Source organism: Falco rusticolus, chromosome 5, assembly GCF_015220075.1.
Source record: "Falco rusticolus isolate bFalRus1 chromosome 5, bFalRus1.pri, whole genome shotgun sequence".
In the NCBI taxonomy this organism is placed as follows: domain Eukaryota; kingdom Metazoa; phylum Chordata; class Aves; order Falconiformes; family Falconidae; genus Falco; species Falco rusticolus.
In genome coordinates, this window is record NC_051191.1 from 9,624,464 (window position 1) to 9,636,114 (window position 11,651).

Here is an 11,651-nt window from a genome sequence, read left to right on the forward strand (position 1 = left end):
CAGCCTGGGTTGCCCAGCACAGCCCCGGCCTGGGCGGGCTCCCACCGGCCCAGGAGCGTTTTGCTCTAATAGCGACTGGGAAAAAAAAAAAAAAAAAAAAAAAAAAAGAAAGGGGGAAAAAAAACCCCACCAACACAATCAAAACCAAAACCCAATCGACCCTCTCCCCAGCAAACCAACAGAAAACGCCAAGCAAATTGTAAGTTTTTGGCCTTAGGGGGAATACTGTCGCCTGCCCCCTCTGCCCCTTCCTCGGGCTGCTGCTCAGCGGTCCCCCGTGCCCGGGTAGGGGTGCCGGGCGAGCCGCCAAGGGCGGCGGGGAGCCCTCTCCGGGCGCCGTCCAGCAGCGGCCGCGCCGGGGCGCGGCTCCTGCTTTTCTTCTTCTTGTCATGTTTTTCCCTTGGCTTCTCCCTCCCTCTCGGCAGCGGCACACCGAAACGGAGCCCACCACAAGAGAGCGGGTTTTTGTCCCGCTCCGTGGCTGGCAGCCTGTTGATGGCCGACACCTTCTCCCCGCCGTCCGGGCGAGCCCGGCGCGCTCCGGTGCCAGCAATGCAGCAGCCAGGCGCCCACGCAGCCGACCAGCTCTTTGCTTTGCTCCAGGTTAGCTCCCAATACACTGGGAGAAAATAGAAACAAAAATAAGTTAATTGCTCCTGATCCTATTCAGGAATCTTAAAAATAAATAGCTTCCCCGAGCCAAAGAGCGCAAGGCGTTCATTTAGCAGCAACAGGGCTAAACATTTGTTGAACTGGGAAAGGAACAAATGAGAAAGTGTCATTCATGGCTCCAGCTGCCGCTGGCCTCTCCCAGCCACTTCCACCAAGGGCCCTTTGGAGTTGATGACACCGCTGGGTCCCCTCACAGGCGGACTGATTAGATTAGACGTGATTGCTGCAGTTCACGTTCGTAGCTGGCACACTTAGACAAATCGCTTGCATGAATTACGGGAGGGCCGGGAGCGCTGCTTTAGAGGGTCACTTGTAATTTCGATTATATGTGATTAAAGGCTTTATACGTGAAAAGGCTTAATTTGCACCCGTTTGGTTTTCGGTTTAAAGGGGTCTGTACGAGACATACTGTACTGTCAAACTTTGTTTTACCTCCGGGAACACTTGTGTTTAGCGGGTCAGTGTCAACTGTTTTTCTTTTGTGATGGATTCGGTTAAAAATAGCAATACTTTATTCTTTTCCTTGCGGTGGAACTGATACAGAGGGATGCCAACACGCACTCACTGTATGGGGAGAATATACATAGTCTCAGAAGGTATATTACACACACACACACAGATACATGTATTTCCCCCGGAGAAAATGTCAGCGGAGAAAACGCCGAAGAGTTAAAACTGAAAACAACCCGTCAAAGCCCAAGCGCCTTCGCCCGCGCTCCCGGAGCAGCCGAGCCCGAGCCGCGGCTCCGCGGCCGCCCCGCCCGGCCCCGGCCCCCAGCCCCCGGATCCCAGCCCCCAGCCCCCGGTCCCCGACCCCCAGACCGCAGACCCCGGCCCCGGCCCGGCAGCCGGGCAGGTAGCGGCAGCAGCAGGTTTCCCACCGAAAAGGACGGCGGTGTTGGATCGCCCGCAACGCCGGCTGGTAAACGGAGACTGCAACCGGCCCACCGTCCTGGGAAACCCGGGGGCTGCTCCCCTCCGCGTCAACTCTTTCCCCCTTTTTGTATTTTGACCTCCCTCCAAGAGACAGTAAGCAGCAAGCCCTGCGCGGGAGCCAGCAGCGAGGCCAGCTCCGGTTCTGGCGCGGCAGGAGGGCCGGCACGGCTCGCTGCGGCGGGTGTGCCGGGCCGGGGCAGCGAGGCGCCCCTCGGGCACGGGGCGGCGGGAGCTCCCGTCCCCCCACGTCGGGGGGTAAATCGCCTCGTCGCGCAGCCGGCGGCTGGGGAGGAGACGGCGAGGGCGAGAGCAAGCCCCGGCTTTGGCGGTGAATCTCGAAGGTGGTACCACTCGTGACGATTGTTACGATAACAACGACCGCGGTCGGGCCGTGACCGGGAGCCGTCGGGCCCGCCGGTGCCGCGGCCGGGGGCGTTTCCGCGGCGCCCCGGCACCCCTAGGCTGAGCTCGCCCCGCGGGACGGGGGCGGCGCGGCGGGTCGGTGCTTCCCCCGCCCGGCCCCGGGCCCCGAGCCCACCGGGGGGTCACCGCGAGGTGCGGCGGGCTCGGGCGGCAGGGCCGCGGTAAGACACTTCCAGGAAAAGATTAATACACGCAACAGAAGGTTAGCGGAGCTATTATCCTTTTCAATTCATTTTTTACTTAAAAACGCAATGGAATTATTCCTTTTATTAAGGAGGAAGAAATTAAAGATTAGGCTTTAGGCGGTATTTTACCTCCCTCTAATCGCCTCTGGGATCGGATTGGAGTAATCCTGACGACGAGATGAATTCGCCGGTGACTCGGATTTTGAGTGCATGTAGAGATACGTTATGATAATAATGCAAGTGAGCAATATCAAGAACATAGCTTAGGAGCGAATGAAACACAAAGCCGATTACGGGGAAAAAGAGAACAGCAGCTTTCCCGGGCAGCACACGAAATCAACTCGAGGCAAAACTTTTGCCCTTAATTCCTCCGACGGTTTGTAACTCTGGGAGGCCGGCGGGCCCGCTCCTGCCCCCGCCGGCCCCTTCTGCCGGCCTCCGGTACGTGCCGCCAGGCTGGGGAGAGGCCCGGAGGCCGGGAGGCTGGCCCAGCCTGCGGCCCGCAGTGCCCCATGAAGAAACTCGCCAAGAGGCTACCTCTCGCCCCCCCGCCAGCCTGCTCGGCGCTCTGCCTCGGGTAACAGCCCCCGCAGCAGCGCGGCTGCAGGGCGTTCGCAGCTCGGCACGTGTGTAACGCCGCTGGAAAGATGCAGTCCGAGCGCGAGGCAAAGCTCGGGGCAGGACCGGGAAAAAAAAATAATACATCGACACTGATTTTAGTAAATCTGTCTGTATCGCGGGCAACCCCAGCAGAAGCGAGGCTGCCTCTCTGGGACGGAACAGAATCAATTCCAACGAAAGAACAATTAAAAAACATTTTTAAATGGCTTTCAGGTCGCTGTTTAATTAGGCACGAACGTAAGTTCCATGCGCGGTACGGAAAGGGAGGCATATCCCTAAAGAAGCAACGAATAATAAAGCTCCCGTTTCTCCAGGAGTGCATCTCAACATTGAGGAGGCCGGTATTGTTGTAATGGCAGGGCTGTAATTCCTGCTTTGGGATATTTACCCTGCTCAAATGACACTACATATTTTAATTTGAAACACATGTCAAAAAGTCAATCCCAAAAAGACCAGTTAAAAGCAAGCTGTTAACATATTAAGTATATGGGATTTGAAGCCTCTAAACCCCACTCAACAATAATTCCCTTCTTCAGCACCAATCAACAGGAAATTTGCCTAGATTGAATTAAATGTAAATTGCTCTGAAGGAGGAAACTCTCCTCTGGCAGACACAAAATAAGCGAGAGACACCGACACCCTGGAGAAGCGGGAAGCCCGGGGCAGCTGCCCCGCACGGCGCTGGGGGCACATGGCTCCGGCCTCCCCGGCTCCCCGCGGACCCCCCCACCCCCCCAGCCGAGGCTGCCGGTGCCAGTGCGGAAAGCAGTAGGTAAGAGGCGGGCGGCTGCGGCAACCCGATGCGGGGCAGCAATTACGGTCTTAAGCCGCGACCCGTGTGCCGGGGGAGCGGCGGCAGCTGCGCCCCGGCCGAGGGACAGCAGGGACCGGGGCTGGAGCACCGCGGCCGGGGACCCCGCACGGCACGGCGCGGCTCGGGTCCTCCCTCCGCCCCGCGCTTGCCCGCATGGCTGTGTCCATCCAGGCACGCCCCCGGGGGCAGCCCCCGCTCCTGTCGCCTGCCTGAGCTCCGGGACACCGACGGGACGGGGCGGACGCGGAGGTCGCGGGGCGTGCGGGGCGCATCCTGCGCGGCGAGGGATGCCCGGGCTACGGTCCGTCGTCGGAGGCCTGTCCCGGGAGCCGCGGTGCATCTCTTCCTCCGTCCCCCGCAGCTCCACCATGCTCTCACGGCAGCTCCCGTCTGCGGAGGTACCGTCGTGGAACAACCGCTGCCTTGTCCGCCTCAAAGGGGGCCGCGGTGGCCCAGGGCGGCATCGGCCCGGTCACAGCGCCGAAGGCAAGGATGTCTCCTTCCATCCCTCCTCCCCGGGGCCCCAGCCCTTCCTCCCTGCTCTCGCTTCCCCGCAAGTGGATTGCCCTGGGCCGGGAGGATGCGTGGGGGGGGACGCACAGCCTTTTGCAGGCTTCCCAGCTGGTACCCGAGCAGCGGGGGCCGGGCCTCCCTGACTCGCCGAAGGCTTCTCTCCACAGGCAAACCCGAGACCTCCTTCCTCTCTCCCCCGGCCCCGGAGAAGGGCAGTGCCGTGCCGCGGGAGTGGGGGGCGCCCCGTGGGCCCCTCCGACGGGGGAAGCGACCAGGCTCTGCCCTGCCATGTCCCGCCGGCCGCCCGCTCCCCAGGCTGGCGCGGGGGGGGGGTGGGGGTGGGGGGGCGGCGGCGGGGCGGGGTCGGAGGGACCCTTGGCTGTTCCCGGGGATTTCCGTAGCGGCCTCTCAGTCACCAGCCAAGCGAACCCCAAGCCGGCAGGAGGAACAGGAGTTGTTCTGACCGCGAGCTGCTGGGTGGTGGGACGGGGACGAATGCAGAAAGCCCCTTACCCACCGCTGTCCCCCTGCCCGACCCCCCGCTTCGCTGTAAGTACGAACACCCTGGGGTGCTGGAGCTACCCAGCTGGAACAGGGCCGCCAAGCTCCCCTCTAAAAACGTGGGGAGCACATCTGTTTAGGTGCATGTGTACCTAATAAGCAGTGTGTGTGCTGTGTATTTCTTCATCTCTCTAAACCAGCCCTGAGTTTTCAGTATTTGTGTTGTGCATGCGTTATTTAAGGGCAGAGAAGCTATACCTAGGGTATACGCAGGTTACTTTAGGTATATATATGAACAGTGCTTCAGATTTAAAAGACACTCCCTCTTCCTACCTCCTTTCCCTTCTCTTCCCCAGCCCCAGGTTTGGATTCATCCCTTTGCTGGCAAGCATTCGTTGGATTTGGCCCGGGCGGTTCCTGCACCCCTATGCATTGCTCTCGCCGTCTGCTTGTCGCAAGTTCCCCGTCCATTTGTTTACTGTGTTTCCCGAAAGCTCACCGCCACCTGACCTTGTCCTTTAAGGCAGTGAGCAGACCAGGAGCAGTCCCAGGAGCAGAGCAGCCATCTCCCTCCCTCAGGCACACAGCCCCGCACCCACGCACAAAGAGAGCTCGGGCTGGAAAGTGGCAGGGAAACAAACAGCTTCCCCTCCAGCCTCTTCTTCTGCAGCACCTCGTTTGACAAATACCCTGGCGCTTGCCCTTGAATTGGGTTTCACATCCCTATTTAGCACTTGGACAATGATTTTAGATGATGTCACTTAAAGCCAAACAAGAAAATTGATCTCGGATTTGCTTGGCCTCTAAAGCCTGGTTAAGCAGATTGCAAATAATAATAATAAAAAAGAGGGAGGGAGGGAGGGAGGGAGGGAGGCAGAGGGGGGGAGAGGCAACAAGGAGGGAGAGACACCTCCTTCCCTGGGCGGGGGAGGCGCGGGCGCCAATGAAAAGTAGCCGCTTACTGGAGGCGGGGGGGGGGGGGGGGGGAAACTTTTCCTGTTGACTGTTGGAAGCGAATTGAGCAATTATCTAGTTTACCTTCTCCTCTTGGAAGTTAACGATTGGCGAGATCTTGGCTGCGTTATTGACACAACACTTTCTATTGACAGAAATAAGTAGCGATTGTCCCGAGTCATTGGTGCGCCAAAGTAAACTGTGATGGGCTGGCATGAGTCCACTGGACTGAGAAGGCTGGTTCCGCCGGCGGAGGCTGTGGTGATGGTGGCGGCGGCGATGCTGGTCTCCCTCCTTGCAGATCAGTGACAAGAAAAGGGGCAAAGAGAGTGAAAGAGAGAGAGCGCGAGGGGGGAGGGCGGGGGGGGGGGGGGGGGGGGGGGGGAGAGGGGAAAAAAAAGAGGCGTCTACCAAAGCGGCTCAAACCGGGCGAACAAATGCAATCCAGCCATGGACAATAGTGGCCACCACACGGCGACCAAAATCCTAGCGACTCCTCCGGCCAGAGAAAGCCTGTCTGCCAGGAGCAACATGATCAGCACGCCCAAGCCCCTCGCCTTCTCCATTGAGCGCATCATGGCGCGGACGCCAGAGCCCCGCTCCATCCCCGTCCCGCAGCTCCTCCACGGCTCCGTGGCCAAAGGCGACCCCAAGCACCCGCTGCACCTCAACTCCTCCATCCCCTGCATGATCCCCTTTGTCCCGGTGGCGTACGACCCCCTGCCCAAAGCGGCGGTGGCCGGAGCGGAACCCAGGAAGGCTCATTTAGACTCCTCTTCCTCGCCCTCCTTTAGCTGCGGCGATCTCTTGAACTGTGCCCTGAGCTTGAAAGATTTCCCCCGCGATGCCCTGCCCTTGCAGCAGTACAAACTGGTAAGACCCCGAGTGGTCAATCACTCCTCCTTCCACGCCATGGGAGCCCTGTGCTATTTCAACCGAGGCGACAGCCCTTGTCACCCGTCCTCCAGTGTCAACATCCACCCGGTAGCTTCTTATTTCCTCAGCTCTCCCCTGCACCCGCAGCCCAAGGCTTACCTGGCGGAGCGGAACAAGCTGGTGCTGCCGGCCGTGGACAAGTACCCGGCGGGGGTAGCCTTCAAGGACTTGTCGCAGGCTCAGCTGCAGCATTACATGAAAGAAAGTGCTCAGATCCTCTCGGAAAAAATCGCCTACAAGACCTCGGAGTTCAGCCGCGGCTCCCCGAGCAGCAAGCCCAAAGTTTTCACGTGTGAAGTTTGTGGAAAGGCAAGTAGAGCCGCAGCCCGCCTCCCTTCCCCCCGCTTCCCCAGCCCCCTACCCCGGCCGCCTGGCCGCCGGGCCGTCGGTCGCTCGCTCGCTTGATTTTTAAACGACGGCTTCCCCTCGGCTCTCTCGCCTTCTAATCGCAATTTATTATTTTTTGTTTGTTTGTTTATCTGATTTCACTCTCAAAGGTATTCAATGCACATTATAACTTAACTCGCCATATGCCGGTGCACACGGGGGCCAGACCCTTTGTTTGCAAAGTTTGCGGGAAGGGCTTCAGACAGGCGAGCACGCTCTGCCGGCACAAGATCATCCACACGCAGGTGAGCCTCCATCCCTCCTTTCCTCCCTCCCCCCCGCCCCGAGACCCCTCCGCTCACGCTTTTTGGGGAGCCCGGCGTTGTCCGGCTGCTCCGAGGCAGCGGCGCGGCGCGGGGGGTGGCCGGGCCGGAGGGCTCCGCTTGCTGGGAGCGCGTCGGGGGGCTGTGGGGGGCCGCGCTGGGAGCGGCCGGCGGCCAGGTAGCACCGGGCCCTGCACACCGGCACACCGGGCCCTGCACACCGGCGTCCGACAAGCCGTGACTCGGCGTTTGCTTCCCTCCAGGAAAAGCCACACAAGTGCAACCAGTGCGGCAAAGCCTTTAACCGCAGCTCGACCCTGAACACGCACACGCGAATACACGCCGGCTACAAACCTTTTGTCTGTGAATTTTGTGGCAAAGGATTTCACCAGAAAGGTACCAGTCTCCGGCGCCCTCTCCCTTGCCCGGCACCCCCCTGAGCGAGGTCAAGCGTCGGGACAATTTGCAACGGGGAAGGGGGAGGAAGAGTCGATTTCGGCTTTAATTTCTGATGTTAGGGGTTTAGATTAATTCTGAGTGTCGCTAGCCCCGGTGCGTTTCCCGTGGCAGGCCCACGGAGTGGGGCAGGGTCCGGCCGCCGGGGCAGCGCGGTGCCGCCGTTCCGCCGCAGCGCCCGCTCTCCGCGCACCGCGGGCACGCAGCTCCCGGAGCGGTCGGCAAACGAGTTGGCCGCCTTTTTTCCCCTCCGAGCGCAGGGGTTTGGTTACTTTTTCTCCCCGTGTTGCTGGGAAGGCTAAAGCTAGGGGGTTTATTTCTGCAGTTGACGCGATTTTGGTTTATTCGATAATTGCCTTCTCCTCCGCCCAGGGAACAGCCGCGGGGACGACGGGGACAAGGCGCGTTTGCCGATAGCGCGGCGGTCATTGTCGGCTAAAGCCGAGCTCTGGGGAAGAGACGGGGCTCGGGGCTTTTTTCTTTTCTTTTTTTTTTTTTTTTCTCTCTCCTCTTTGCAGCCCCCGGTTCTCAGCCCCGGGTCTCTTTGCCCTTCTTGTCTCGTTCCCAGGCAATTACAAAAACCATAAGCTGACTCACAGCGGGGAGAAGCAGTTCAAGTGCAATATCTGCAACAAGGCTTTCCACCAGGTGTACAACCTGACCTTCCACATGCACACCCACAACGACAAGAAGCCCTTCACCTGCCCCACCTGCGGCAAAGGCTTCTGCAGGAACTTTGACCTCAAGAAGCACGTCCGCAAGCTGCACGACAGCGCCCTAGGATTGCCCCGGCCCCCCGCCGAGCTGGGGGGGCCCGACCAGCCGCCCCCGCCCGGGCCGCTGCTGCAGGGCCCGCCGCTCCAGCCGTGAGGGGCGGCCGCCAGCGGGGAGGGCCGCTCCGCCGGTGGGACCACGGTTGGACCCCGGCCGCTGCCCGCCCGCCTCTTTGCATGCACCTGTTAAGCGGTTTTCGTGTATTATGCTCTATATCGCCACTAACGCTTACGGGACTGATTGTTTCCTTTTTTTTTTGTTGGTGTTTTTTAAAGACTCTATTTTATGTTGTCGTTGCATCTCAGGTAGAGAGATGGTTTTAAAAAAAAAGAAAAAGCGGCAAGCCAATTTCTGCTGTATTTATTTGGGATCTGTATTACCCGAGCCGGGAACGCTGCACCACTTTAATTATTTCGATGTATATATATTTCCATTGTGTTGATCCTGCCCTGTCTCCGCTGCCTGCTGGTTATTCCCCCCACCCCACCCCCCTTGGTTTCCTCCTCTCCCTCTCCCCCCTGAATATCGTATCTATATGGACAGAGCTGGTTCGCTATGTACGGATTTGAATTTCGATTTGATTCTTGCACGTGGAAAAAAAAAAAAAAAAGAATTCGTTGACCTGGTGGAAATAAATATTTGAACCCGAGTGAGTGCGGCGGCGGGGGCTGGCGCTGCCGGCCCGGGGGCTGCGGCTCGGCCGGGCGGGCGGGCGGGTAGCGCGGCGCGGCTGCTGTCTAACGGCAAACCTCTCCCGCTTCCTTGCCAAAACACTGAAACAACCGCTAAAGACTTTAATTAAGAGGGGTAATTAGTTCGGATTGATCAAAGCCGGGTTGTTATGTTATTAGCTGCTCAGAAGACTCTGCCAAGCCGAGCCTTGAAAGCGGAGGCCGCTCGTCGGTGGGCGCCTGAGGAGCTGCGGGAGGGGGCGGCTGGGCTTGCAGCGCTCCCGGGGGTGACCGAAACCGGCACGGAAAAGGGTTTGCTTCCCCCCGGGAGGCGCGGACGTACCCGCTCGCCTCCCGCTGCCCTCGCAGGGCCGTACCCTCAGCCCCCGCCTCGGGCTCGGGGGTCCTCGCCGGGCAGCGGGGGGCGGGCGGTGCTTCCCTCGGCGCCGGGGCCCGGGGGTTTGCCCCGGCTTTTGGGGGACCCGGCGGGCACGTCTGCGGGGCCGCTGGGGAGCGGACTCCTCGCAACCGGGTGGCCTGGTCCTGCGGGGCACCCCTGCTCTCGCCTCGGTTTTGCAGCACCGGTACCCCCCCTGGGTTCTGGCTGCGTGGGAAGGAGCGAGGCGCCGTGGTTTAGCGGTGCCCAAAGCGTTGCACCCCGCAGCGGGGGGCATCGCCTCGCAGGCGGCCCCGTCCCCTCCGCCGGGCTGTTTGCAGCGGCACGTCTGCCCCGGAGCGTCGCCGTGCGCCCTGGACAGCGGCTGCCGGGGGAAGCGGGTTTCTCCTTTCACAGCCTCGGACTACCGAAGTAATCCTCCGAACGCAGGATCGCCCTTCGAACAGGCGCAGCAACAAGTCGGATCGGCAGCTCAGCCGGACCCCGCGGCACCCCGCTGCGCGGCGCAACGCCCCCGGCTCCCCGGGAAGAGCCGCCCGGCTGGCCCGTCGGGTCGGGGGGCTTCGGCGCAGCCCGCGGGCACGCGTTCATGTGCAGCGGCGTGGGGGGCCCGGGGCGCGGGGCTCTGCTTCGGGGGACACGGGGAGCCGCTCCCCGCTTCCCCACGGCGGCGGGGGGGGCTGCGCCGCGGGCAGGCGGCCGGGAAGGGGCAGGGAGCAGAGGGTCCTGCAGAGCCCTGGGGACAGGGGGGGCTGCCCCTGGGGATCCGTCCCCCCGGTCGCTTCCCCTCCGGCTCTCCGCGGCTCCCGGGGCCAGGAGAGGGTCGTTCACGCTTCAACAGGGATTAATTCCTCCCCAAACAGGTGACCGCAGCGCATCGCTAGTTCTTCTTTCCTGGCTTGCCAAAGGTAAACTTTTGTGACGTGTAAGGTAAGATGTGCCCAAGATCCCACTGAAATTTTGTGGGTGTGCCGTTTCCGTGAGCCGCTGCTCGAGTGGAATGAATCGAGGCAGAAGTCCAACTTACTTTTTTTTATTGCTCAGCAAGTGCTGGTACAAGATACGGCAACTTGCACCTCGGCAAGGTGCTAAGTATCTTCATTTTGTAACTCTTAAACCAGCTCAAAACTACTCAAGCACTGCAGGTATGCTGGAACTGTCGCAAAAGAATTTCATATCATGGCAAAAGGGTATGAATGTAAATATATGATGAAATGAAAGGAGAATCTGATCTGGCCCCCTTGTGATGGCCACTTAAGATCAGTCTCAAATCAAACACCTATACGAGGCCTGAAGACACCACTAACTGTGTGCTCTGGTTACCCAGATGCTCTCAGTTCTTTGCTCTACCTTGTTTCTACAGACTGTTTTCAAAGTGCTGGGAGAAATGAGGGCTTGGGCTTCCCCAAGCAGTGGCAGTTAATTCATTCCTTTTGTATGGTTAGAGAAGGAGAGCGAATTTCCGACTTGACCATTGACGATTTAAAGGTTCATAAACTGTAATCAGCATTTTGCCTTCACTCCTGTAAAAGATCTGCAATCACAGCATAATCTGAGTTCTTCTGTGTCGTCTTGATGAAAAATGCTATCTTGCAACAAAACTCATGTGCCGGAGTGACAGTGTTTTGAAATGGAGTAGAAATGAGGCACTCCAGTTTTATTCCAAGGTGAAGTAGAGAAAGTCAGTGATGGGCATGGATAAGTGTTTCTCCTTCCTAGTTTTCTTGAAGTAAACGCTACAAGACGTGGGACTTCACACGGAGATAAGGATAGCTCATTTGTTATTTTGCTATATAAAACCATGTTTGTGTCAAAGGCTGGGATTAATACATGTCTCGGAAGGCCTGCACAGCATTACCGTTCATTTCCCGTCTTTCAAGTTTAATCTCAGGTTAAGTGAATTTCTAGTTAATCGTCAGAGGCAATTCAAAGCTGGTGAAATCATCACGAGAGACAAAAGCTATAATTTTGTACACATCCAAAGCTTAGAGCTGTTAACAGCTCTCCCTACCACAGACAAGATTAATAAATTTTCTCTCTCTCTCTCTCTCTTTTTAAATTAAGAATAATTTTGATAGGAGACATGGACTTATATGTACCTAAAGGAAAGGTTGTATGTTCGGGTTCCTGCTTGTCAGTCAGCATCAT

The 11,651-nt window shown here is 58.8% G+C and overlaps 1 protein-coding gene across 1 annotated transcript; it reads left to right on the plus strand.

Annotated features, from left to right (window-relative positions):
• Positions 1-6,069: 6,069 nt before the first annotated feature.
• FEZF1 (FEZ family zinc finger 1) lies at positions 6,070-8,984 on the plus strand. Its single transcript, XM_037389729.1, has 4 exons — positions 6,070-6,864; positions 7,053-7,187; positions 7,469-7,601; positions 8,230-8,984. The coding sequence occupies exons 1-4, from the start codon at positions 6,070-6,072 to the stop codon at positions 8,529-8,531; spliced, it is 1,365 nt and encodes a 454-aa protein (XP_037245626.1). The 3' UTR covers positions 8,532-8,984.
• The last annotated feature ends 2,667 nt before the right edge of the window (positions 8,985-11,651 follow it).

Coding starts and splice junctions, on each gene's coding strand:
- FEZF1 (XM_037389729.1), top strand. CDS start 6,070: ATGGACAATAGTGGCCACCACACGGCGACCAAAATCCTAGCGACTCCT. Junction 7,188..7,468: donor ACAAGATCATCCACACGCAG/GTGAGCCTCCAT, acceptor GCTTCCCTCCAG/GAAAAGCCACACAAGTGCAA. Junction 7,602..8,229: donor CAAAGGATTTCACCAGAAAG/GTACCAGTCTCC, acceptor TCTCGTTCCCAG/GCAATTACAAAAACCATAAG.